The 27,935-nt window shown below is 46.3% G+C and overlaps 1 protein-coding gene across 2 annotated transcripts; it reads left to right on the top strand.

Annotated features, from left to right (window-relative positions):
* Positions 1-27,710, top strand: UQCC2 (ubiquinol-cytochrome c reductase complex assembly factor 2). 2 transcript variants are annotated; one of them, NM_001243451.1, is made up of 4 exons: positions 1-154; positions 23,799-23,873; positions 24,697-24,766; positions 27,533-27,710. In NM_001243451.1, exons 1-4 carry the CDS (start codon positions 17-19, stop codon positions 27,658-27,660), a joined length of 411 nt encoding a protein of 136 aa, NP_001230380.1. In that variant the 5' UTR covers positions 1-16; the 3' UTR covers positions 27,661-27,710. The 2 variants fall into 2 exon arrangements, with proteins under 2 accessions (NP_001230380.1, XP_084822331.1); XM_084966205.1 differs by lacking the exon at positions 1-154 and adding an exon at positions 17,574-21,399 and having other exon boundaries at positions 23,077-23,873.
* The last annotated feature ends 225 nt before the right edge of the window (positions 27,711-27,935 follow it).

The raw sequence follows: 27,935 nt of genomic DNA, 5'->3' as shown, positions 1-27,935 counted from the left end.
ACACGCGGGGCCCAAGATGGCGGCCAGCCGCTACCGGCGTTTTCTCAGGCTCTGTGAGGAATGGCCGCTGGACGAGACCAAACGGGGCCGGGACTTGGGCGCTTATCTGCGGCAGCGGGTAGCGCAGGCCTTTCGGGAGGGAGAGAACACCCAGGTGACACAGTGTGGGGACCGCCTGCGGCGGGAAGGCGTGGGGGGTAGGGGGGCAGGACAAGGCAGGGCGGGCCGGTGGCGGGCCCGGCGCATGCGCGCGCCGTTCCCTCGGCCACACGTGCGCGTGGACGGCTCCGTGCTCTTAACAACGTACCCCTCGGAGTTCTAGGACGCTTTTAAAAATCTGGAGACCTGGGTCGTTCGACCTACTCGAATCAGAGTGTGGGGCAGGCCTTGGCCTCAGTATTTTTAAAAGCTCTCCATGATTCTAGGCGCAGTACCTGTGGCAGTCTGTTCCTCCCCTGACACTACCGTACCTCACAGTGCTGTGTGGTGACCGATAGCCAAAGCCCTGTCCTCACCCCAGGCCCCTGCGTTTGAGTAGACCTGCGTTTTTGTGGTTTTTTTTTTTTCGGCTTTTGTGTTTTGAGGGCCGCACCTGTGGCATATGGAGGTTCCCAGACTAAGGGTCGAATCAGAGCTACAGCTGCTGGCCAACACCACAGCCACAGCAACGCCAGGTCCGAGCCGCGTCTGCCACCTCCACCACAGCTCATGGCAACGCCGGATCCTTAACCTACTGAGTGAGGCCAGGGAGCAAACCTTCGTCCTCATGGGTGCTAGTCATATTCAGTTGCCTCGTAAAAGACCCTAAGACTCCATGATAGGGTCTTAAAGACAGGCTCTGATTAGAAGGTGGATTTTATCATAAGACCATTGAGCTGGGAAGGTTTAGTCGGGGCCGATGTGACCTAATTTACTTTTTTTAAAGATCACTCTGGTTGTAGTAGTGAATGGATTATAGGGGGGCAAGAATAGAAGCAGTCAGCTGGAGAAGAGGTTACTCTGGCAGCCCAGGCAAGAAATGGTGGTGTGGATGCAGAAGGCAGCCCAGGAGAGGGAAGTGGCTGGATTGAGGTTGCCGTGGAAGGTTGCGGCCACAGGTTTCCCTGATACATTGGATGCAGGATAGAAGGAAAGGTGAACCAAGGGTCACACCTAGATTGTTTTGGCCTGAGCATCTGGGTGGAAGGTGGTGCCATTAACTGAGATGAGAAAGACTAGATGAGGAACAGGTGGGATGTGGGAAGAACATCTTGTGTTTGGTGTTAGACGTGTTGAACTTGAGATGCAGAGTGCTGTTACCTCTGAGTGGAAATGTCAAGTAGACAGTAGGATATTTGAGCCTGGGGCTCGGGTGAGAGGTCAGGCCTATGAGATAGCATATACACACATACACAGTCTGAGGAAGTGACTTTTGCAAAATTTGGCCACAGCTGTCAAAGTAGGAACATGGTCTTTTGCAACTTAGCTACACGGAGCCAAGCCAGCCCACCTAGTAGAGCAAGAACATGCCCAGTGGCATCATGGGGACAAGCACTGGGTGGGTGTTGGGATGGATGGAGTGTCTGACTAGGGCTGGGGAGGGTGTGGGGGTGTGTGACACCACACTGAGGCCTCACACTTCTTACAGTGCTCTTCACTGGCCCAAAGGATAAAGATTTTGCAGGCAAGAATCATAGCTAGTCCCAATCCTGTGAATCCCATAAGCCTTCTAGGGCTGTGCTCCCTATGTATTTCTGGTGCGAGCTTCCTGAAAATAGAGGTTGTTCCATTTTTATCTTTCTCCCCATAGTGTCTCACATAGTTCCTCACACATAAAAGACACTCAGTAAATGAATGGATGGTTACATAAATGATTGGTGGTGGCTCATGAGACAAAAATCATTTGAATATAGTTGCAGGTGTAGCAGAACTAGATGGAGAGAAGTTGCAAAGAGTGAGAAGGGGATATTTCTGTGTCCTGAGTGGTGAGAATGAATTTGCAGGCTTACTCACTGGGGAACTGCGGGAACTGCAGATGAGGGGCAGAACCTGGTCCTGATCACCAGGGAGCTCACGGGACTTACTCTGAGGGAATTTGGAGGGCGGGGGACCAGGCAGCAGAGAAGCAGTGAGGGTGTGACCTTCCCCAACTAGACTGTTAGTGAGAGAGGGGCGAGGGGCCAGGAAAGGAGGGCAGAGTGTTCTCTTTGGAGTTGCCATCCTTTGTCATCACCTGGGGAAATGGCTCCGATGAGTCAGAGGCCCACACAGATTTGAGTCATGGCTGCAGGTGCAAGTCACCGCTCAGTGATGGTTCCACAGTGGCTGATGAATGTGCCCTGGTGGAGTGAGCCAGGGCGTCATGATGGCAGCAGACACATGACTCAGGACCTCCTGGTACCTCATCCTGATATCACCTGAGAAGGTGCCTGGCCTCAGTGAATGCTTGTGGTGATCTTTAGGAGGAATAGTCCCTTGCTGGAATTGAGGGCAGTCCTGTCAATTACTTCCCCTCACACCCCCGGACTGAGAGAGAAAGGTCGCTCTGGTAGGTTCTTTGCTAGGCTGGCAGCCACCAGCAGGCAGTAGACCTGGTCGGCTGATGGGTGTGCAGCTCCCATGGTTGTGCCACTTGTCAGGAAGACAGGCCTGGAGGGGGCAGCTCTGCCCCGCACCTCGTTCCAGGAGAGAGAGGCAGGCAGTCTTCGGCCTTGGGCTTCCTGCCACAGTAGCACTGAACGTGCACCACACAGCATGCTTGCCTGGTCTCATTTAGTTCAGTCCTCAGTCCAGCTGAGTGAGGTCATCTCACAGTTCCCATCTTACAGACCAAGAAACAAAATGAGAAAAGTGAAACAATGTACGTGGGTTCCCTGGGAGTTAGGTGGCAAGGCTGGCGAGACACAGACCCAGCTGCCTGGCCTGGCACTGCCTCCTTCCTGCCTGATTGACTTACTTCTTGTTAGGAAGGCCTCTTGTCCATGAACTTCAAGCCACTCCCTTCCCCTCATTTCCTGCTCCAACCTTTCTGGACCAGGGTCAGTTTTGGCAAAGAATCCCTGTGAGTACCCACCTGCTTCTCTGTAGCCCAGGCACTGCTCCCAGTGCAGACGGGAAGAAGACCGGCCTCGGTAGGATACCGGCCAGAAAAGCCAGAACACTAGCAAGCAGGTGAATCTTTGAGACCTGTGCCGGAGTGGAGCAAGGACTGCTGGCACCAACTCCCTCACAGGTGCCCCCCCAGCCCACCAGGAGGCAGGGGTGGGAGGCAGGAACACTCTTGACATCCCCTTCTCCTCTAGCCTGCTGTGCAGGTTGGGAAGTTCGCCCTTTCAGTTCAGCTTCCTTTTGGGAACATGTCTTCCCTGCAGCACTGAGAGCTTAATGAAAGGATCACAACGTGGGGGAAGGCTAAACAACTGTAATTGTTGGCTTAAGTATTGAGGAAGGAGCAAGCCCTTGTAATGAGATCGTTAGGCGCACAGGCAGCTTCTTGAGAGGTCCCTGGCTGAACCAACTTACCTGGCATGGGGCACGGCTCTGGGGAGCATCTTGGAGATGCTGCCACCCAGGAAAGAGGCTCACTCACCCTTGTGTTAAATATCCAGGTTTAAGTAATGTCGCCCCTGTTTGGAAGGAGTTGAACTTCGTCTGGGGTTGGCAGTAATGTAGCTGATGCTTCACTCCTCAGAGGAGTCTTGAAAGGTTTGATGTAATTCTGTTTTCCGGGTCACCTGGCCAAGCCTGGTCTGCAGCAAGCCTCTGTGTGGCCTCCGTGTGGCTGAGCTGCTCCTTAGCAGCCTGGCACCTGTGGGCAGTAGTGATGCCATCTCAGCATAACAGCTCTGTGTGTAGGTCCTCTGAAGTCAAGTGTTGAAGGAAAGGCCTGCAGACAGATAATGCTATTTTTAGTTGTGATATTGAGCCCACTGCACAGCAACTGTGGGGATATTCAGCTCTGAGGGCTGCAGGTGTCCCAATCTCCCCAGCCCCGGGTGGAGCTACAGGGCATTGAGATCATGTTCAGACTGGTTTTCCAGGCATGTTTAAAATGCAGGTGCTTCTCCTGTAAGGCACAGCCACAGCAGCACAGGATCCGAGCTGTGTCTGCCAACTGCACCACAGCTCATAGCAACACCAGATCCTTAACCCACTTAGCAAGTCCAGGGATCAAACCCGCGTCCTCATAGATACTAGTTGGGTTTGTTGACTGCTGAGCCGCGAAATTGGTGTTGGTTTTTTTTTTCCCTCTCCTAGTCCATAGGTTGTCTTTTCATTTTGTTTATGGTTTCCTTTGCTGTGCAAAACTTCTAAGTTTGATTAGGTATGATTTCTTTTTTTGTTTTAGTGGGTTTTTTTCCCCTTTTATTTCTTTTGCCTTGGGAGAAACTTAAGAAAACAATGCTGGAGTTCCCATTATGGTGCAGCAGAAATGAATCCGACTAGGAACCATGAGGTTGCAGGTTCAATCCCTGGCCTCAGTGGGTTAAGGATCTGGCATTGCCGTGAGCTGTGGTGTAGTTTGCAGATGCAGCTTGGGTCCTTTGTCACTGTGGCTATGGCATAGGCCTGCAGCTGCAGCTCCAATTTGACACCCAGCCTGGGAATCTCCATATGCTGAGGGTATAGCCCTAAAAAGCAAAAAAAAAAAAAATGCTGAAAACATTGCTGTGATTTATATTAGAGAATGTTCTAGGAGTTTTATAGTGTCATGCCTTATATTTAAGTCTTTAAGCCTTGAGTTTATTTTTTGTATGTGATCTGAGGGAGTGTCCTAACTTCACTGATTTGCATGGGGCTCTCCAGCTTTCCCAGCAGCACCACTTGCTGAAAAGAATTTGTCCATTTTATATTCTTGCCTCTTTTGTTGAAGATTAATTGATCTTAGGTGTGTGGGTTTATTTCTGGGCTCTCTGTTCCTTTGATCCATATGTCTGCTTTTGTGCCAGTACCATGTCATTTTGATTACTATAGCTTTGTAGTATTGTCTGAAGTCTGGGAGGGTTATGCCTACAGCTTTGTTTCTTTTTCCTCAGGATTGCTTTGGCAATTCTGAGTCTTTACTGGCTCCATATAAATTTTAGGATTACTTGTTCTAGTTTTGTGAAAAATGTCATGAGTAATTTGATAGGGATAACATTCAATCCTAGATTGCTTTATAGTCATTTAATTTCATTTTTATTTTTATGGCCACACCTGTGGCATGTGGAAGTTCCCAGGCCAGGGACTGAATCTGAGCCACAGCTGTGAACTACGCTGCAGTAACACCAGATCCTTTAAGCCATTGTACCACACCAGGGATTGAACCTGTACCTTTGTAGCGACCAAGTCACCACAGTCGGATTCTTTTTTTTCTTTTTCTTTTTCTTTTTCGGGCTGTACCTGCAGCATATGGAAGTTCCAGGCCAGGGGTGGAATCAGAGCTACTGCTGCTGGTCTGCACCACAGCCACAGCAACACAGGCTGAGCTACAACTGCAACTTACACCACAGCTCATGGCAACGATGGATCCTTAACCCACTGAGGCCAGGGATTGAACCTGCATCCTCCTGCATGCTAATCAGGTTCATAACCCACTGGGCCACAATGGGTAACTCTTGCAGTCAGAATCTTAACCCATTGTACCACAGTGGGAACTCCAGTGTGGCCATTTTAACAGTATTAATTCTTCCAATGCAAGAGTTTGAGATATTTTTCCATTTCTTTGAATAATCAGTTTCTTTTATCAGTGATTTACATTTTCAGTGGTTTTCATCATACAAGTCTTTTGCCTCCTTGGTCAGATTGTTCCTAGGTTTGGTTTGTTTGTTTGTTTTTTCCCATGATTTTATTTTTTTATTTTTATTTATTTATTTTTCTTTGTCTTTTTGCCTTTTCTAGGGCCGCTCCTGTGGCATATGGAGATTCCCAGGCTAGGGGTCTAATCGGAGCTGTAGCCACTGGCCTGTGCCAGAGCCACAGCAACATGGGATCCAAGCCACGTCTGCAACCTATACCACAGCTCATGGCAACGCCAGATCCTTAACCCACTGAGCAAGGCCAGGGATCGGACCCGCAACCCCGTGGTTCCTAGTCGCATTCGTTAACCACTGAACTACAACAGGAACTCCCCCATGATTTTATTTAAAAAAAAGTTTTTTTTTTTTTTTTTTTTGCTTTTTAGGGTCACACCCATGGCACATGGAGATTCCCAGGCTAGTGGTCAAATCAGAGCTACAGCTGCCAAACTACACCATAGCCACAGCAGCACAGCATCTGAACTGTGTCTGTGATCTACACCACAGCTCACATCAATGCCAAATCCTTAACCTACTGAGTGAGGCAGGGATTGAACCCACAACCTCATGGTTCCTAGTCGGATTCGTTTCCACTGAGCCACGACAGGAACTCCTGACAGGATTTTTATAGGGTTTTTTTGTTTGGTTGGTTTTGGGGGGTTTTTTTAGTTTCTCTTCCTAATATTTCATTGTTAGTGTAGAGAAATGCAATGCATTTCTGTATGTTAACCTTATCTCCTGCTACCTGGCAGAATTTGTTTATCAGTTCTGATAGTTTTTGTGTTGAGTCTCTTGGGTTTTATATGTAGGGTACAATATCATCTCTATAAAATGACAGTTGTACCTCTTCTAATTTGGACGCCTTTTATTTTTTTTTTCTTATCTGATTGCTGTGGCTAGGACTTCCAATACTATGTTGAATAGAAGTGGTGAGAATGGGGGGAGGGGCAGAAAAGTGAAGAGAGTGGGCATCCTTGTCTTGTTCCAGATTTTAGCTGGAAGGCTTTCAGCTTTTCACTCTTGAGTATTATGTTGTCTGTGAGCTTGTCATAAATAGCTTTATTTTTCTTTTTACGGCTGTACCTGCAGCATATGGAAGTTCTCAGGCTAGGGGTAGAATCAGAGCTGCACTTGCAGCCTATGCCACAGCGATAGCAACACCAGAACAAGCCAAATCTGTGACCTTTGCTGCAGCTTGCAGCAATGCCGGATCCTTAACTCTCTGAGCCACAACAATAACTCCATAAATAGCTTTTATTATGTTGAGATATGTTCCCTCTATAGTTCTTTGGTGAGAATTTTTATCATGCGTGAATGTTGGATATTATCAAATGCTTTTTCTGTATCTGTTGAGATAATTATGTGGGTTTTGTCTTTTCTTTCATTGGTGTGGTACGTAATGTTGATTGATTTGCGAATGTTGAACCACCCTTGTGACACCGGGATGAATCCAGTCTGATAATGGTCTATGACCCTTTTTATGTGTTAAATACTGTTTGCTAGTATTTTGTTGAGGGTTTTTGCATCCATACCCTTCAAAGATATTGGCCTGTAATTTTCTTTTTTGCTAGTGTCTTTGGTTTTGTTTATCAGGATGATGGTGGCTCCATAGAATGTATTTGAGAGTGTTCTTTCCTCTTCAGTCTTTTTTGGAAGAGTTTGAGAGAAATTAGTATAAGCTCTTCTTTATATGTTTGGTAGAATTCTCCAGTGAAACCGTCTGGTCCTGTACTTTGTAGGGAGGTTTTGTTTTTGTTTTCGTCTTTTGAGGGCTGCACTCGCAGCGTATGGAGGTTCCCATGCTAGGGGTCTAATCGGAGCTGCAGACACTGGCCTACACCACAGTCACAGCAACGCCAGATCTGAGCCTCATCTGCAACCTATACCACAGCTCACGGCAGCACTGGATCCTTAACCCACTGAGTGAAGCCAGGGATCAAACCCGCAACCTCATGATTCCTAGTCGAATTAGTTTCCGCTGTTCCATGATGGGAACTCCTTTTTTTTTTTTTTTTTTTTGTCGTTTTACCTTTTCTAGGGCCACTCCCGCAGCATATGGAGGTTCCCACACTAGGGGTCTAATCGGAGCTATAGCCACTGGCCTACACCACAGCCACAGCAATGCAGGATCTGAGCTGTGTCTGCGACCTACACCACAGCTCACAGCAACGCCGGATCTTTAACCCACTGAGCAAGGCCGGGGATCGAACCCGCAACCTCATGGTTCCTAGTCGGATTTGTTAACCACCGATCCACGAGGGAAACTCCTCAAGATATTTTTTATTTTTATTTTTTTATTTTTTTATTTTTTTTGCTATTTCTTTGGGCCGCTCCCACGGCATATGGAGGTTCCAAGGTTAGGGGTCATATCGGAGCTGTAGCCACCGGCCTATGCCAGAGACACAGCAACGCCGGATCATTAACCCACTGAGCAAGGACAGGGACTGAACCCGCAACCTCATGATTCCTAGTCGGATTCGTTAACCACTGTGCCACGACGGGAACTCCAAGGTATTTTTTAATTCTCTGTGATTTCATCATTGACCCACTGGGTTTGTTTGTTTGTTTGTTTTTTAATTTTATTACAGGGTTTTTAAAAATTTTATTACTTGATTGTATAACAATCATCATAACCAAATTTTATAGCATTTCCATCCCAAACCCTCAGTGTATCCCCCCTCCTCCCAACCTGTCTCATTTGCAAATCATAAACTTTTCAAAGTCTTTGAGTCAGTATCTGTTCTGCAAAGAAGTTCATTGTGCCTTTTTTTTATTTTATTTATTTATTTATTTTTCTTTGTCTTTTTGCCTTTTCTTGAGCCGCTCCCAAGGCATTTGGAGGTTCCCAGGCTAGGAGTCTAAGCAGAGCTGTAGCCACAGGCCTACGCCAGAGCCACAGCAACATGGGATCCGAGCTGTGTCTGCGACCCTCACCACAGCTTACGGCAACACCAGATCCTTAACCCACTGAGCAAGGCCAGGGATTGAACCTGCAACTTCGTGGTTCCTAGTTGGATTTGTTAACCACTGTGCCACGACGGGAACTCCTGTGCTGTTTTTTTAGATTCCACATGTAAGTGATAGCATTTGATGTTGGTGTCTCATTGTCTGACTGACTTTACTTAGCATGGTAATTTCTAGGTCCATCCATGTTGCTGCAAATGCTGTTATTTCTTTCCTTTTAATGGCTGACTGATATTCCATTGTGTATATGTTCCACATCTTCTTTATCCACTCCTCTGTCAATGGGCACTTAGGTTGTTTCCATGTCTTGGCTATTGTATATAGTGCTGCAGTGAACATCAGAATACATGTGTCTTTTTGAGTCATGGTTTTCTCTGGATAGATGCCCAGGAGTGGGATTGCTGGATCAAATGGTACTTCTATTTTCAGTTTTCTGAGGAATGTCCACACTGTTTTCCACAGTGGTTGCACCAATTTACATTCCCATCAACAGTGTAATAGGGTTCCCTTTTCTCCACACCCTCTCCAGCACTTATTGTTTGTAGACTTTTTGCTGATGGCCATTCTGGCTGGTGTAAGGTGGTACCTCATAGTGGTTTTGATTTGCATTTCTCTGATAATGAGTGATGTTGAACATCTTTTTATATGTTTTTTGGCCATTTGTATGTCTTCTTTTGAGAATTGTCTGTTTAGATCTTATGCCCATTTTTTGATGGGTTGGTCATTTTTTTGGTATTGATCTGAAGAATGTGTTTATAAATTTTGGAGGTCAATCCTGCTTGTCGGTCGTGTCATTTGCAAATATTTTCTTCCATTCTGTGGATTGTCTTTTTGTTTTGTTTAGAGTGTCCTTTGCTTTGCAGAAACTTTTAAGTTTAATTAAGTCCCATTTGTTTGTTTTTATAGTCATTACTCTAGGAGGTAGATCTGAGAAGATGTTGCTGTGGATTATGTCAGAAAGTGTTTGGCCTGTTTTCCTCTAAGACTTGTATAGTATCTGGTCTTATATTTAGGTCTTTAATCCACTTTTTGTTTATTTTTGTGTATGGTGTTAGGAAGTGTTTTAATTTCATTCTTTTACATGCGGCTGTCCAGTTTTCCCAGCACCACTTATTGTAGGGGCTGTCTTTTCTCCATTGTATATTCTTGCCTCCTTTGTCATAGATTAGTTGACTGTAGGTGTGTGGGTTTAATTCTGGGCTTTCTATCCTCTTTCACTGATCTGTATTTCTGCCTTTGTGCCGGTACCATACAGTTTTGATGACTGTAGTTTTGTAGTATAGTCTGAAGCCAAGGAGCCTGATTCCTCCAGCTCCATTTTTCTTTCTCAGGATGGCTTTTGCTATTCTGGGTCTTTTGTGCTCCCAAACAAACTTTAAAATATTTTGTTCTAGTTCTGTGAAAAATGTCCTTGGTAATTTGATAGGGATTGCATTGAATCTGTAGATTGCCTTGGGTGAGATAGTCATTTTTATAATATTGACTCTACCAATCCACGAGCATGGTATGTCTTTCCATCTGTGTCATCTTTGTTTTTTTTTTTGGTTTTTTTTTTGTCTTTTTGCCTTTTTTTAGGGCTGCTCCCGTGGCATATGGAGGTTCCCAGGCTAGGGGTCGAATCGGAGCTGTAGCCACAGGCCTACACCAGAGCCACAGCAACATGGAATCCAAGCCGCGTCCGCAACCTGCACCGCAGCTCGCGGCAATGCCAGATCCTTAACCCACTGAGCAAGGGCAGGGATCGAACCTGCAACCTCATGGTTCTTAGTCGGATTCATTAACCACTGCGCCATGACGCAGAAGTTTTTTTATTTTTTATTTTTTATTTATTTATTTTTTTGGTCCTTTTGCCTTTACTTGAACTGCTCCCGTGGCATATGGAGGTTCCCAGGCTAGGGGTCTAGTCAGAGCTGTAGCCACCGGCCTACGCCAGAGCCACAGCAACACGGAATCTGAGCCACGTCTGTGACCCACTCCACAGCCCACAGCAACACCAGGTCCTCAACCCACCGAGCAAGGCCAGGGATCGAACCCGCTACCTCATGGTTCCTAGTCGGATTCATTAACCACTGTGCCACGACAGGAACTCCCCAGAAGTTTTTTTAATTACTGTTTCAATTTCAGTACTTGTGATTGGTCTGTTCATCTTTTCTATTTCGTCTTGGTTTAGTCTTGGAAGATTGTACTTTTCTAAGAATTTGTCCATTTCTTGTAGGTTTTCCATTTTATTGGCATATAGTTGCATGAGTAGTCTCTTATGATTCTTTGTATTTCTGTGATGTCTATTGTAACTTCTTTTTCATTTCTAATTTTATCGATTTGAGTTCTGTCTTTTTCTTGATGAGCCTGGCTAAGAGTTTATCAGTTTTGTTGGTCTTTTCAAAGAACCAGCTTTTAGTTTCATTGATTTTTTTTCTGTGGTTTTCTTCATTTCTATTTCATTGATTTCTGCTCTGATCTTATGATTTCTTTCCTTCTACTAACTTTAGGTCTTATCTGTTCTCTTTCTAGCTGCTTTAACTAAAGTTAGGTTGTTTATTTGAGCTTCTTCTTGTTTCCTGAGGTGGGCTTGTATTGCTATCAACTTCCCTCTTAGAACTGCTTTTGCTGTATCCCATAGGTTTTGGAGTGTTGTATCTTTGTTGTCATTTGCCTCTTGGTATTTTTTAATTTTCTCTTTGATTTCTTCAGTGATCCATTGGTTGTGTAGTAGCATGTTGTTTAGTCTCCACTTGTTTGTGCTTTTTGCAGTTTTTTCCTGTTGTTGATTTCCAGTCTTATAGCATTGTGGTTGGAAAAGATGCTTGATATGATTTCAATTTTCTTAAAGTTACCAAAGCTTGATTTGTAGCCCAGCATGTGATCAATGTTAGGGAATGTTCCGTGTGCACTTGAGAAGAATTTGTATTCCGATGCTTTTGAATGGAATGTCCAACAAATATCTATTTAAGTCCATCTGGTCTAATGCTTCATTCAGGGCCTGTGTTTCCTTATTGATTTTCTGTCTGGATGAACTGTCCATTGCTGTAAGTGGGGTGTGAAAGTCCCCCACTCTTACTGTGTTATTGTCAATTTCTCTTTTTAAGGTTGTTAGCAATTGCCTTATATATTGTGATCCTATGTTGGATGCATATATATTTACAATTGTTACATCTTCTTGTATTGATCCTTTGATCATTATGTAATGTCCTTCCTTGCCTTTTAAAATATTCTTCATTTTAAGGTCTATTTTGTCTGATAGGAGTATTGCTACTCCAGCTTTCCTTTGATCCCCATTTGCATGGAATATTTTCTTCCATCCTCTCACTTTCAATTTGTATGTGTCCCTAGAACTGAAGTGGGTCTCTTAAAGACCACATATATATGGATCTTGTTTTTGTATCCGTTCAGCCTGTGTCTTTTGGTTGGGGCATTTAGTCCGTTAACATTTAAGGTAATTATTGATATGTATGTTTTTATTGCCATTTTATTAACTGTTTTGGATTTGTTTTTGTTGCTCTTTTTCTTCCCTTCTTCTCTTGTTCTCTTCTCTTGTGGTTTGATGACTATCTTCAGTGTTGTATTTGAGTTGATATTTCTTATTTGTTTGTGTATCAATTGTAGATTTTTAGTTTGCAGTTGCCCTGAAGTTTTGATATAGGAGTCTATATATATATATGAGATTGTTTTAAGTTGTTGGTCTCTTAATTTCAAGTGCATCTCCAGTGTCCTAAATTTGTACCTTCCTCTTCACACAATTTTTTTTTTTTGTCTTTTTTTTTAGAGTTGCATGCATGGCATATGGAGGTTCCCAGGCTAGGGGTCCAATCAGAGCTGTAGCTGCTAGCCTACACCACAGCCACAGCAACACAGGATCCAAGCCACATCTGTGACCTACACCACAGCTCACAGCAACGCCAGATCCTTAACCCACTGAGCAAGGCCAGGGATTGAACTCGCAACCTCATGGTTCCTAGTTGGATTTGTTAACCATTGAGCCACGACGGGAACTCTGATTTCTGATTTTAGTAACATAATTGTGTGTGAATGATTTCCTACCTTTACTATATATATGCCTTTACTGGTGAGCCTTGTCATTTGAGGTACTTTTGTTTCTAGTTGTGGCCTTTTCTTTTCTGCCTAGAGAAGTTCCTTTAGTATTTGTTGTAAAGCTGGTTTAGTGTTGCTGAATTCTCCTAGCTTTTGCTTATCTTTACAGATAAAGCTTTTGATTTCTCCCTCAAATCTGAATGAGAGCCTTGCTGGGTAAAGTAATCTTGGTTGGAGGTTTTTTCCTTTCATGACATTAACTTAATACTGTGACACTCCCTTCTGGCCTGCAGAGTTTCTGCTGAAAAATCTGCCAATAACCTTATCAGGGTTCCCTTGTATGTTATTTGTTTTTTTTCCCTAGCTGCTTTCAATATTTTCTCTTTGTTTTTAATTTTGATCAGTTTGATTAATATGTGTCTGAGGTGTTCCTCCTTGGGTTTATTTTATATGGTACTCATAGTGCTTCTTCCCAGATATGAGTGAGTGCTTCCTTTCCCATATTAGGGAAATTTTCAGCTATTATCTCTTTGAATGTTTTTTCTGTCCCTTTTTCTCTTCTCCTTCTGGTACCCCTATAATACGGATGTTGGTGTGTTTAACATCATCCAGAGTTCTCTAAGACTCTCTTCATTTCTTTTCATCTTTTTTTCTCTTTTTTGTTCTGCATCAGTGATTCCCGCTAGTCTGTCCTCCACCTTGCTTATTCGTTCTTCTGCCTCCTATATTCTGCTGTTGGTTGCTTCTAATGAATTTTTTTATTTCAGTTATTGTATTTTGCATCTCTGCTTGCTTAAGTTTTAAATCTTGTATTTGTTTGCTCAACGTTTCCTGTAAATTATCAATCTTTGCCTCCAATTTATTTCCATCTTCAGCATCATCAATCTAAAGTCTTTTTCCTGGAGGCTGATAATCTCCAGATCACTTAGTTGTTTTTCTGGGGGGTTTTCTGTCTCCCTTATCTGAGTTATAGTTCTATGACTTTTCATTTTTATAGGTTTTTGGTGTGGTGTCCTTTTTGCAGACTATTAATAGAGTTGTAGCCTCTCTTACTTCTGATGCCTGCCCCCCTTGTGGCTGAAGTTGATATGGGGGCTTGCTGTAAGTCCTGATGGGAGGGACTGGTGCCTGCCCACTGGTAGGTGGGGCTGATTCCTATCCCTCTGGTGGGTAGGGCTTTGTCTCTGGGTGAGATTATAGGCGGCTGTGTGTGTGGGGGGGTGTCTTTAGGCAGCCTGTTTACCAATGGGTGGGGCTGTGATCCCACCTGGATTATTGTTTGGCCTGGGGTTCCTCAGCACTGATGGATGGGGTCATATTTTCCCAAAATGGCCACCTCCAGAGAAACACACACTGATGAATATTCCCAAGAGCTCTGCCTCCAATGTCCTCCCCCCACAACAAGCCACATTCACCCCCTGTTTTCCCAGGAGATCCTCCAAGAACCACAGTCAGGTCTGACCCAGATTCCTATGGAGCCTCTGCTTTGCCCTGGGACCCAGTGTACATGAAAGTCTGTGTGTACCATTTAAGAATGGGGTCTCCGTTTCCCCTAGTTCCATGGAGCTCCTGCACACAAGCCCCACTGGCCTTCAGTGCCAGATGCTCTGGGGGCTCTTTCTCCCAGTGCCAGATCCCAGACGTGGAGACTTGATGTGGGCCTCAGAACTCTCACTCCTGTAGGTGACTCTTTGTGATAACAATTACTTTCCAGTCTGTGGGCTTCCCACCCCGGAGGTATGAGGTTGTTTACATTGCGTGATCACCCCTCCCACTTTTTGATGTGGCCTCCTCTTTGTTTTCTGGAGTAGGATATCTTTTTGAAAGTCTCCAGTCCATTTATTTGGTTGAAGTTTGTTCAGCATTTGGTTGTAATTTTGTTGTTTTTATGAGAGAAGTTGAGCTCCAGTCCTTCTGTTCCATCATCTTAATCCCGTCTCCCCTGAAACAATTTTCTAAAGTAATTCCATGTTCTTGGATACATGTCTTACAATTCTCATCATTTTTCAGTTCTGGATGCTCTTAAGTCCAACATCATAGTGCCGACATGGTTGGGTGAGAGCCTCTTCCAGATTGCGGACCTCTCCTTGCAGCCTCACAAAGTGGAAGCTGTTCACAACGAATTTAATAATAAAACATCGTTTTGGCAATCCTGTGTGGACAGACCCAAAAAAAAAAAAAAAAAAAAAAGTGTGCTGCCTCACTAACAGGCCTGCAGGCCACCATCTGCTGCCTCTGCTCTATAGAAACTCTGGAGATCAACCCTCTACTGGGCCCCATTGGTATTTTAGTAATAGGTTTTGGCTCCATGTAATCTTTTTCTCTTGTTTTTCTTTCTGTGGTTGATCTGTAGTTTCATGGCTTTGTAGTTAGAAAAGATGCTTGAAATAATTTCCATCCTCTTACATTTGTTGAGGCTTGTTTTGTACGTGACCCACTCTAGAGACTGTTCCATGTGTACTTGAAACAGATGTGTATTCTGATTTTTTTGGATGTAGCATCCTGAAAATATCAGTTAGGTCTAACTGTTCTGTATCATTTAGGATCTCTGCTGTCTCACTGATTTTCTGTCTAGAAGAGCTGTCCATTGACATCAGTGAAGTGTTAAAATCTACTGTTGGAGTTCCCGTCATGGCGCAGTGGTTAACGAATCTGACTAGGAACCATGAGGTTGCAGGTTCAATCCCTGGCCTTGCTTGGTGGGTTAATGATCCGGCGTTACTGTGAGCTGTGGTGTAGGTCACAGACACGGCTCGGATCCCACATTGCTGTGGCTCTGGTGTAGGTCAGTGGCTACAGCTCCAATTTGACCCCAAGGCTGGGAACCTACATGTGCTGCGGGAGTGGCCCTAGAAAAGGCAAAAAGACCAAAAAAAAAGAAAAAATCTCCTACGTTATTGTGTTCCTGTCAATTTCTCCCTTTATGTCTGTTAGGATTTGTTTTTTGTATTCATATGCTTCTATATTGGGTACATGTATGTTAACAAGCATAATATCCTCTTCTCGTATTGATCTTTTTATCGTTATATACCATCCTTTGTATTTTTCTTTGGACACATTTGTGGCATGCAGAAGTTCTAGGGTCAGGGATCTAACCCAGCCACAGCAATGACAACACTAAATCCTTAAACTCTAGACCACCAGGGAACATCTATATAGTATCTTTCTCTGTGGCCTTTGTTTTAAGGTCTGTTTTGTCTGAAATGAGTATTGCAACCTCTGCTTTCTTTTCATTTCTATTTGCACGAAATGTCTTTTTCCATTCCCTCATATTTAATCTGTGTCCTTCTCCCTAAAGTGAGTCTTTTGTAGGCAGCCTTTCATAGGCTCTTGTTTTATTATCCAATCTGCCACTCTGTGTCTTTTGATCAGAGTATTTAGTCCATTGAAATTTAAGGTAATTATTGATAGGTATGTATTTATTGCCTTTTTTTTTTTTTTTTTTTTTGGTCTTTTTGCCATTTCTTGGGCCGCCCCCGCGGCATATGGAGGTTCCCAGGCTAGGGGTGTAATCGGAGCTGTAGCTGCCAGCCTACACCAGAGCCACAGCAACATGGGATCCGAGCCGTGTCTGTAACCTACACCACAGCTCACAGCAATGCCAGATCGTTAACCCACTGAGCAAGGCCAGGGATCAAACCCGCAACCTCATGGTTCCTAGTCAGATTCGTTTCCACTGCGCCACGACGGGAACTCCTATTGCCATTTTAAATCTGGTCTTCTAGTTGATTTTATATATATATGTGTGTGTATATATATATTTTTTTTTTTTTTTTTTCTTTTTATGGGCATACCTGCGACATATGGAAGTTCCTGGATTAGGGGTCAAATCAGAGCTGCAGCTGCCAGCCCACACCATAGCCACAGCAATGCAGGATCCAAGTTGCATCTGTGACTTATGCTGCAGCTTGCAGCAATGTCAGATCCTTAACCTACTGAGCAAGGCCAGGGGTAGAACCCACATCCTCACGGAGACTACGTTGGGTCCTTAACCCACTGAACTACAATGGGAACTCCAGTTTTATTTTTCTTCTTTGTTCCTTTCTTTTTATTTTTTCTTTTGTGTTTTAATGGTTTTCATTTGTATTATGCTTGAGTTTTCTTCTTTTTGGTTTTTGTGAATCTGTTGTATGTTTTTGATTTGTGGTTATCCTAGTTTTCAAGTATATTAACCCATTACTGTGCCTACTTGCTTTAGACTAGTAGTCACATAAGTTCAAACATATTCTTTTTTTTTTTTTTTGGCCACATTTGCGACATGTGGAAGTTCCCAGCCCAGGGATTGAACCCATGCCACAGCAGCAACCCAAGCCACTGCAGTGACAGTGCCAGGTCCTTAACCTTCTGCACCACAAGAGAACTCTTTAAACACATTCTTAAAAATCTACATTTTTTTGATTCACCTCCCCTATGTTTTATGATTTTGATATCCTGTTTTACATTTTCATCTTTATCCTTTTGCTGTTTATTGTAGTTACAGTCATTTTCATAGCATGTTTTGGGTTTTTTTAAAAAAATATGTTCTGATTTATTTATGTGATTTATAATCCTTTTATATATCTGCTTTTCCTGTTATGATTTTCTCTTTCCTATAGATCCCTGCTTCTTTTCTATTAGAAAAGACCTTTCAATACTTCTTTTAGGATAGGTCTAGTATTGCTATATTCTTTAATTTTTGCTTGTCTGAGAAAGTTCATCTCTCTAATATTTTAAATGGTAATCTTGCTGGGTAGAGTATCCTAGGTTGCAGATTTTTTCCTTTTAGGACTTTAAATATGTTTTACCATGGCCTTTGGCCAGGAACTTTTTTTTTTTTTTTTTTTTTTTTTTTTTTTTTTTTTTTTTTTTTGCTTTGCTTTTTAGGGCCGCACTCATGGCATATGGAGGTTCCCAGGCTAGGGGTCTAATTGGAGCTACAACTGCTGGCCTGCACCACAGCCACAGCAATGCCAGATCCAAGCCACATCTGTGATCTACACCACTGCTCATGGCAACACTGGATCCTTAACCCACTGAGTGAGGCAAAGGATCAAACCCACAACCTTATGGTTCCTAGTCATACTTGTTTCTGCTGTGCCGTCACAGGAACTCCTGGCCAGCAATATTTCTATAGAGAAATGAGTTGATAGCCAGCCTTATAGGGGTTCCCTTGTAAGTAACTCTGTTTTTTTCTTGATACCTTTAGAATCCCCTCTTTTAACTTTTGCCATTTTACTTACTTATTTATTTAATTATTTATTTATTGCTTTTTAGGGCCACACTCATGGCATATAGAAGTTCCCAGGCTAGGGGTCAAATTGGAGCTACAGCTGCTGGCCTACACCACAGCCACAGCAATGCGGGATCTGAGCTGCATTTGCAACCTACACCACAGCTCACAGCAACACCAGATCCCCGACCCACTGTGAAAGGCCAGGGATGGAACCTGCAGCCTCATGGATACTAGTCAGATTTGTTTCCACTGTGCCACAATGGGAACTCCTGACTTCAGCCATTTTAATTCTATGTCTTAGTGTAGGGTTGAGGTTCATCTTGTTTGGGACCCTCTGTGCTTCTTGTATGTGGATATCTGTTTCCTTTAGGTTTGGGAAGTTTTCTTTTTGATTCCCTTTTCTCTTTCTTCTCCTTCTGGAATCTCTATTATGCATAGATTGTCCCACTTTATCTTATCCCATAGGTCTTAGATGTTGCTCTCATTTTTTTTTCCCATTTGTTTTTCTGTCTGCCGTTCTGATTGGGTGATCTTGCAGATCACTTATTTGCTCCTCTGCATTAAATAGTTTGTGTTTGTTCCCTTTAGCTCAGTTTTCATCTTAGCAGTTGAGTTGTCTGATTTTGATTGACTCCTCTTTATAGTTTCCAGCCCCTTGTTCCAGTGATCTGCATTTCTATCAATAGTCTTAATTCCTTCAGGATTTTTATTCCCTCTGTTTGAATTTAGTGCTATTAGACTGAAGAGGTCTGTTCATTGGCCTTTCAGGGGAATTCTCTCTCTTTTTTTTTTTTTTTTTTTTGTCTTTTTTGACATTTCTTGGGCCACTCCCGCGGCATATGGAGGTTCCCAGGCTAGGGGTCAAATCAGAGCTGTAGCCACCGGCCTATGCCAGAGCAACAGCAACGCGGGATCCAAGCCATGTCTGCGACCTACACCACAGCTCATGGCAACACCGGATCATTAACCCACTGAGTGAGGCCAGGGATCGAACCCGCAACCTCATGGTTCCTAGTTGGATTCGTTAACCACTCCGCCACCATGGGAACTCCTCTCTTGTTCTTTAATTGGGAGTAGTTCCTCTGCTTTTTCATTTTACTTATATTTCTCTGACTCTGTGGCTTTAGGAGAAACAGTTAGCTACTGTGTTCTTGGAAAGCAGTTTCTATGTGGGACCCTCCCTGTGTCTGATATTTTGGGTGCAAGGGCTATTTTTGGTAGGGATGCTGCCACATCTTTCCTCAGGGTGTGTTGGCCGTTGTCCCCTTGAAGGGGGTGTGTGGCTGGTGGTGTGGTGACCAGAGCCTGCACTGGATTTTGAGCAAGACCTCCTCTGTGCTCTGTGGTTGTCACAGCCCTGTCAGGGGCAGGGTCTGCTCCCCATTGTTGGAGTAGAAGCCCCAGAAGTTCATTACCAAGTCATAAAACCTTTCGTAGATTTTCCTGGACCAGATCCAACTCTACCTTAATTAACAAAGCAGTTTGTGACACCCTTTGCCAAAAGTGCTCATACGTCCCTTTGTGTGACTAGAATAGGGGCCGATGTACCATTTGCTATCACCACCCAAAATTCAATTTGGAAAATCGAAATCAGTGCCTGCAGCTGTGATATAGATTTGTATGTATAAAAATTTAATATGGTAAAGAGAAATTTACTGACGACCGAGCAGGGGAAATGCAAAAGGAGCAAAAATTGAGCCGTAAAGGACACTTTGTCAGTTGAACATCTATTTTATTCACATTTAGGGAGCAGAGCTGAATTTTTCATAATATCCCACTGCTGCCTTTTTCAAACCCAGCGCTGCTATTAGTCCTAAAATGTCTGTAATCTCATTAGGTGTGAATGTGAAACCAGGTAATTTAAAGCTTGTATGTTAGACTATCTCTAATAGTGCATAGTACACTTCATCAGGAAAAATGTGTTTCAACATTCAGGAATGCATATGTGCTGGAGTCTGAACAAAGTGGGATGTGGGCCAGGGTGAAGCTTCTGGAATTAGATAGGTGTCTCTGTTGATGCACTTTCAAGCAGTAAATAAGACCACTTTGTTTGTTTGTTTGTTTGTTTTTTGGTCTTTTTAGGGCCGCACTCGCAGCATATGGAAGTTCTCAGGCTAGGGGTTGAATTGGAGCTGTAGCTGCTGGCCTGTGCCGCAGCTACAGCAACGCAGGATCCAAGCCACATCTGTGACCTTCACCACAGCTCAGGACACCAGATCCTTAACCCACTGGGCAAGGCCAGGGATCAAACCTGTGTCCTCTTGGAAGCTAATCAGATTGGTTTCTGCTGAGCCACGATGGAAACTCCGAGACCACTTTCTAACTGCCAAGTTGGGTTGGGGTGACCAGGGACCAAGAACTGGCCCCAGCTCCATCTCTTCTTAGGTAGTGATGCCGTGGCTGAAGGTTGACACACCTCAGACTCCCATAACCTCCACCAAGCTGCCTGTACAGCCTCCTGACCCCAGATGGGAAATCAGCTGACAGGGTCAGTTTTTGGTGATTGATGATGTATAGGCACTTAGGTGTTTGGTTCCTCCCGGATTGTCATTGAGCTCCAGGCATCTGTCAAGTATCTGGGAGGCTGTCTCTCTAATCCTGAGAGGAGTAGTACAGGAGGCCAGAGGGTCATTCTGGCTTTTGAGCAGTGCTCTGTATGGTGACCTGTCCCCTGCTGCCTACAGAGGCAAGAAGGGCTGGGGAAGAAGAGGACCCCCTGCCTGCCCAGAGGGTGCAGCGGGTGGCGGCTGCACCCCTGGTGAATTTGGGGAGAAGCAGGAGGGGCTCCTAGGGGCAGGACTTTGGGGGTGCAGGTTTAATAAGGGTCCAGGAGGGTGCTGGGGGGAGTCAGCGTGTGAATGCCTTTCTCGGGAGCCTGCTTAGAAAGGTAGGTATGGTAGGAAGGGAAGGGCAGTGTCGGGGGGCGGTGTGCGGCCCCCGCTGACTGATCATGGAATGCTGGGGGCCGGGGGCCAGGCCAGGTCCGAGTGAAGCTTGGCCATCTCCCGTCCCCCCATCACCTCTGCCAGTGCACTGATCCCTGCTGTATCCTCACTGCCATCCTGGGCCTGGGGCCCCCACTTCCTTCTGGTGGCCTCCCCCAACCCTGCGTGGCCCCAGGCAGGGTCCCCTGTCGCCACCTGGATTGTCCTGAAGTCTCTTTCCCCTTGTGGGGTGCAGCAAAGGCTGTGTTTCCCATGGGTGTTTGCCTGCCACATCCCTCACCAGGTCCAGCCCCAGTTCAGAGCAGTCCACATGTTACCTTGTTTATCCTCACACCCCTCAGAAATAAGGACTTTTTTTTTTTTTTGATCTTTTTGTCTTTTTAGGGCCGCACTTGCGGCATATGGAGGTTCCAGGCTAGGTGTCTGATCGGAGCTACAGCTGCCGGCCTCCACCACAGCCACAGCAACACCAGATCCTTAACCCACTGAACAAGCCCAGAGATTGAACCCGCAACCTCATGGTTCCTAGTCAGATTCGTTTCCACTGCGCCACGACGGGAACTCCAGAAATAGGGACTATTATTATCTTCTCTTTTACAGGAAAAGTTAAGTTGGCGAGTGTACCTCAGAAATGTCAATTCGAGAAAGATAGGAAGGCGGGGACCTCTCACAGGTGCGAGGAGGAAGGGACCTGGGAGGTAGTGTAGTAGGGCCCCCGGCCCCAAGGTTCTGACCAAGACAACTGACGATGGACTGGATGGAAGTGTCAAGGCCGAGTGTCCTGAACCTGATGACTGATCTGTGCTTATGTAAGAAGATGCCCTTATTCTCAGGAAGCACACTGACCTGTTAGGGACCTATTGTGCCTGATTTCCTCTCAAAGGGATCAGAAGAAAAATAAGTATGTAAAGACATAGAGAAGGGTAAAGGAAATGTGGCAAATTATTTGAAGTGTCAGGGGTGGGGTGGAGTAGGGTGGGCTGATTTGCCTGATGGCCCATCGCTGACAGATGATGGGGCCCAAATCAGGCAGTTTGGCTCCACATCTCCCCCAGGCCCACAGACCTGCTTAGTCTCGGGCCGGGTCCACATAGGTGCTTTTTTAAACATAAAAGTGAACAAGTCTGTGCAGGTGTGAGGAGAGCAGGCAGAAGATGGAGCACAGTTATCTTGCTAATCTCTTGATTTCTGAAAATTTGGCTGCTATTTCTCTTTCTCTTGTATCTTGTGCCTTCTGTTTGTCTGTCATCTGGTTAGTTCTGCGTGCTCCGCTGAAGACAGAACGTTCAAAGTGCTTTCCTCCCGGGAGCGTGCTGCCCAGTTCTGTTCCAGCTAGGCTCTCCCCCAAGGTGCCGCCCGCAGGGAGTCAGCGCTCAGTCACCAGCCTCACAGTTTCCCTCCATCCTTCCTTGTCGGCCCTTAGCCCCAGTCCACTCAAGTAATGCCTTTGATGGTTATTCAAAAATGCTGGCTTCCTTGTAGCCCATCGCCCTTCTCTTCTGATGTGCTGCCTGGGTGTCCTCATGATGGGTGGCCTGGACCCAGGGACAGGATCATCTGTTTTGAGTAAAATGGGGACTTCATTTGATGCACACATGGAGGTGGAAGCAGCGCTGCCTTGTTAAAACACTTAACTACTGATTTACTTATGCTCTGCCTTCTTGGAGAAAGGCTTTAGGTTGGAAAAACCCTTCATTTGAATCCTGGGGAAACACTAAAGAGAAAGTTTCGTTCTGGGGAGCTTTCCAAATTCTTGGCAGAATACTGAAGGAACTATAGCTAAATAATAGCAAGGACAGAAGAGTATGGAAGGGGAAGAGCACCTGTACCTGCTTGTGGCTGGGCCTTCCCTGGAATTTGCAGCAGGTAGTTCTCCCCCCTTTCCAGTGGGAGGCTTCCGGGCTCTGGGCCTTGTCCTTCCTGGCAGGACCCAACCGGACCCACCCCTTGGTTCACCTCCCTTCACTGTCTCATCCTCAGACAAAGCTTTCTCCATGTTCCTTTTCTTGTAAAATTTCAGCAGCTTCCCATTTAGCACAGATGAAAGCTCAGGTGATTTTGCCTTTCATAAAAGAATCTTTTTTTTCATGCATTTCATATTAAAGGTTTAACTTAAAAAGCTCTTTCTTGGGAGTTCCTGTCGTGGCGCAGCGGAAACGAATCCAACTAGGAACCATGAGGTTGCAGGTTCGATCCCTGGCCTTGCTCAGTGAGTTAAGGATCTGGTGTTGCCATGAGCTATGGTGTAGGTCGCAGATATGGCTCGGATCTGGCATTGCTGTGACTCTGGCATAGGCCGGCGGCAACAGCTCCAGTAGACCCCTAGCCTGGGAACCTCCATATGCTGAGGGTGTGGCACTAAAAAGACAAAAAAAAAAAAAAACTTTCTTTTTCCCTGCTTCAGACTCTTTTACCTGCATGTTCAGTCTGCCAGCCTGATGCTCGGGTCCAAGGCCTAGAGGGCACCCCAACCCCTCCACCAGGAAGGCCCTCTCACTCTCTCCTCAGCGCCCCAGCTCCTGTGTATCCTTTAGAACCCAGCATAGCCTCCCTCCCAACATCCACCAACCGCTTGAGTGCACGGCCCCCTCCTCTGACATTTGCCACCTCGCATCACCCCACCCCACCTCCTGCTGCGGTGGCATGCTGGCCCAGAGGTCCAGGTGCTTGGCAAATGTTTGTTGCCAGGTGTTTTTGCAGGTGGGGTGGGGGGTGCTGAGGTGGGGCGTGTACTCCAGAAAAGTGATTGTCATCGCTCCCCAAGGGACAGAGCTATCACTGCAGGCCTGTACCTGTGAAAGCCTTACTCAGTGGGCCCTTCCCTGGGGATCAAGGTGGGCTGGGGCTGGCAGGAATGGCTGCTCACTTTCCTGGGGCTGCTTTGTTTTTCAGATTGCAGAGCCCGAGGCCTGTGATCAGATGTACGAGAGCTTAGCTCGGCTCCATTCAAACTATTACAAACACAAGGTGAGTGGGCCAGCCTTTTGTATCCCAGCCTCTGACCAGACTGCCAATGAGAATGTGTGTAGTTTGATTAGGCCATGTGTTGTAAAGAGTTACGGTTTTGCCCCTTTGATATGTTACCATTAATTTCAGCCAAGCCAACAAAGGCACCTGGTAGAGGCTTTCAGTTCACCTAAATGAAAGCTGCTTATAATTTTGAATAAAAGCATGTGTATTCTCTGCCAGTGTGTGCTTCAACACCCCACTCTGACAGCTGTTGCTCTCCATGTGTGCTCCCATCCCCTCTGAGGGAACTGGTCTTCCGCACACTCTGCGACAAAGTGGGGTGGCTTGCAAAGTCCTGTAGACCAAGCTGGGCTTCTCCTCTGCCCTGACAGGGTTGCTGTCAAATTCTGTTTAGTGTTTTTTACCCACTCTTGAAAAATGTGCTCAGTCACTGCACCAACATACATGGCCGGAAGCCTCACCTGCACGAAAAAGGGATTCCTTCCAAACCGTCGCACCTCAAAGTGAGAGCAGCAGTAGGGCACCTTTGGGAGCTGGTTAGTGCAGGATCGTGGGCCCACCCAAGCCTCTGAACCACAGCTGCTTTCTGAGAGGGTTCAAGGGCCCGTGTGCAAGCCCGGCTCACCCTCCAGGTGATGCTGGTCCTGCCGAGGCCAAGCCTGGCCTCCAGGTGGCGCTGTTTCACCTGCAGCCTCACCCTGGGCGCTCATGGGGGGTGAAGTGCGGTCAAACACAGCTTCTCTCCCGGTCCTCCGGCCTCGAATTCTGCTGCACAACTAATCTCTTCTCCATCTCTTCTTCCCCGCCCTGCCTTGACCAGTACCCTCGCCCCAGAGACACCAGCTTCAGTGGGCTGTCCCTGGAAGAGTACAAGCTGATCCTGTCCACAGGTACGGAAGCGCGGCTGCCCTCTGCTTGGCTTGCAGATGAGCCCAAGGGGGTTGCCTAATAAGCAGTTTGCTGATGGCAAGTCTGTGGAACGGCCCAGAGGAAGTTCTGGAGCTCCAGGGCTCATGCTTTTTGGCTATAGAATATGGAGACAGTCAAGGACATTGTTTAAAAAAAGAAAATCCGTCTTGAGAGCTTTCAAATTCAAGGCTGGGCAGCAGGGAGCAGGGGAATATGTATTTGCCAAATGGAAGTAGTTGAAATCAGGATGGAAGGAAAATAATTGTATTTTTATGGTCCTAAGGGGGCTTTATAAACAATGAGGGTTTTAATTAAAACAAGAAGCCATTCAATAAACGTGTATGGGGATATCCGCCTAAGAGTTATCTGACCCAGGGGACTTGGTCTGTGGGTTAGATAGGGCTTTAACTAGGTGTGTTTTGGAGTCATTGACTCTGGTTAACAAGAAAAGAAACACCCTGCATAGCTCATCCCCTCCTCACTTCCCCATCTGCATTGTCGCTGCAGGGGACATAGGGGTGGCGACAGGGGGAAATTTACTATTTTTATTGCCAAGGACACCATATGTAAAAATAGGCTAATCTTTTCTGGGAGGACATGGCCCTGAAACATTGCCTCTGATACTCTAGAAATTTCTCTTTCCTGTTCCTCTGGCAGCCTTTAGCAACTAAGTTTTGAGGATGTAGGCTTCCAGAGAACTCTTAACCTCCTGAACAACCTGCTTAACCTCCTGACAATCTGCTATTGTCTATCAACTCTGATCCTGGTTTTTGTCACAGCACTGTGGAAAACTGGGGTAAAGATACTTTGGCCAGGCAAGAATTACCTTTTTGGCAATTAAAAAGTAAACACAAACACTCTCACTCTCTCTCTCTCACACACACACACAAATAAGTGTATCCCCAAGTCCCTGGCCCACTTAATTACCAGCATAGATGCAGTGTCATTGTGAGGCTTTGAGCCAGGTTCGAACTTGAATTAGAATGGAAAGAGTTTCCAGAAGCTGAGCCTCCGCCCTCAGTTAACCCTGGAATCCTGAGTTGGGGGGAGAAGGGGCCGCAGCAAAGGAGGGAGAGGTAGGACATCCCCCCTCCCACCCCAGTGGGCATGGGCAGCAGCTTGTCCTGGCTAAGGGTTCAGCCCCAGGAAGGGAACGGGTCACATTTGCCCAGCACGCTGCAGGGCTTCGTGGGGACCATGGAGTGAGCTTCCCGAACGTCTCTGACGGGGCAGGAACGCCCCTCACAGTGTTTGCAGTGAGGGTTTGAGGGCCGGCAAGTCTGGGTCCCGGTGTATCCACCTTGACTTGGGGTCATGGCAATCCTAGGGGGTGCTCAATGGCCTGTCCGTGGACAGGGACCCCTCAGTGTCCCATTGCGTGCCCCATGAGGGCACCTGGACTTCGGGGAAGTCCTCTGGTGGATGCTGGGCTCACGGCTGAGGTTGTGAGCCCACTGGTGATGGATGCTAATAGTGTAGTGACCTTTTTGTTTAGAAAAACTGTTTGCTCCAGAACTTTCATTAACAACTGGAAATCCAGGCTATGGAGTTTGGTGTTATGTGAAATTAGGTATCATAGAACTTTAGGCCCAAGAGACTTTAGACCAGTGCTTCTCAGCTGGGGGCCGGTGTGTGGCCTGGTCTAGAGACCATTTTAGTTGTCACTGCTGGGTGGGGGAAGGGCAGGGGGTCGGGGGTGCGAGTGGGGAGATGCAGCTGCAGTGGCCTGTCAGCCCCACATGGTATTATTGGGTCTCAGACTGAGGACCTCCACCTCAGTCCTTGATTTTGGGGGGAGGGTGGTGCAGACCTGCGTTTAAACGGGGCCCACTGGCTGGCAGGGCACCTGCTGCCTTCACTGTGAGGAGACCTACCTTTTCCTTTTCTTGAGCACAGGCCAGTGCCAGCCATGTTATTCCCATTATTTCGTTTTTTTTTTTTTTTTTTTTTTTGCTTTTTAGGGCTGTACCCACTGAATATGGAGGGTTTCCCAGGCTAGGGGTCAAATCGGAGCTACAGCTGCCAGCCTACACCAGAACCACAGCAACGCAGGGTCCAAGCCATGTCTGCAACCTACACCACAGCTCATGGCAACACTGGATCCTTAACCCACTGAGTGAGGCCAGGGATCAAACCCTCAACCTCATGGTTCCTAGTTGGATTCATTTCCACTGCGCCACAATGGGAACTCCCTATTATTTCCTTTAAAAGGTTCACCTTTGGAGGCAGGTGTTTTTATTTCCACTTTACAAAGGAGGAGCTGGAGAGTTAGAGGTCAGCTGATTTGCTTGAGAGGCCCAGGTCTTTGCCTCCCCTGGGGCTTGCTCCACTCCCAACACGGGTTCCAATCCCAGCCTCACCACTTCCTTGCCATGTGACCTGTCAAGTTCCTTAACCCCACTCTGCCTGTTTCCACCTCTGAAAAATGGAGATAAGGCTGTGTGGGCCTCGTGGCTGACGCTGCAGCACCATCTTTGTGATCACTTGAAGCTGGGTGGAAGGGGCTGCTTGGATGTGGAACACTGCTCAGATGCGAGCAGGGGCCCCTATAAGGACACAGCGCCTGGTGCAGTCCTGATTTGTGGGGACTCCCTGTTCCCACCTGTTGTGCTGACTGGAAGTGGCAGCACCATTCCGCTTTCTTGGGGACACACTGAAAACCAGGGCTTGCTTGTGTGGAAACAGATGTCCTGAGGGCCAACCCATGTAGCCATTTTAGACCCTGGTCTGCTGTCTCCCCTTTGCAGATACCTTGGATGAGTTCAAGGAGATGGATAAAGGCGTGTGGAAGAAACTGCAGGAGAGGTTTGCCCCCAGGAATCCCGAGGAGAAACACAAGGCCTGGGCCCGCGCCTTGTCGCGCCCGCGTACCTGAGCGCGAAGTCTTGTTTGCTGCCATCCTCAATAAAACGCCCCAATCCCCCATCTCTGGCCTCACAGAAAGGAAGCCTTTGCTCTAAAGAAAGCCTGGCCTTTTGAGAAGGGAGCGGGCTGAACACACGCCCTGCCTGCTGCGGCTAGGGGCTCCCCAGGGATAGGAAGTGGGGCTCGCCTGGGCCTGAGAAGGGAAGGTGACACGGCCTCTGGGCCAGGTGCTTCCTGAGGCCACAGGACCCCACCTGCCAGCAGGGGTCTGGCTGGCTCCAGACA

The sequence above is a fragment of the Sus scrofa genome, chromosome 7 (genome assembly GCF_054392235.1).
Source record: "Sus scrofa isolate SSC_HxYL_T2T_F1_AM1 chromosome 7, Sscrofa_HxYL_maternal_Yorkshire_Landrace_v2.0, whole genome shotgun sequence".
Taxonomy (NCBI): Eukaryota; Metazoa; Chordata; class Mammalia; order Artiodactyla; family Suidae; genus Sus; species Sus scrofa.
The sequence above is the reverse complement of the archived record's forward strand: the minus strand, read 5'-3'. Positions and strand labels throughout refer to the sequence as shown.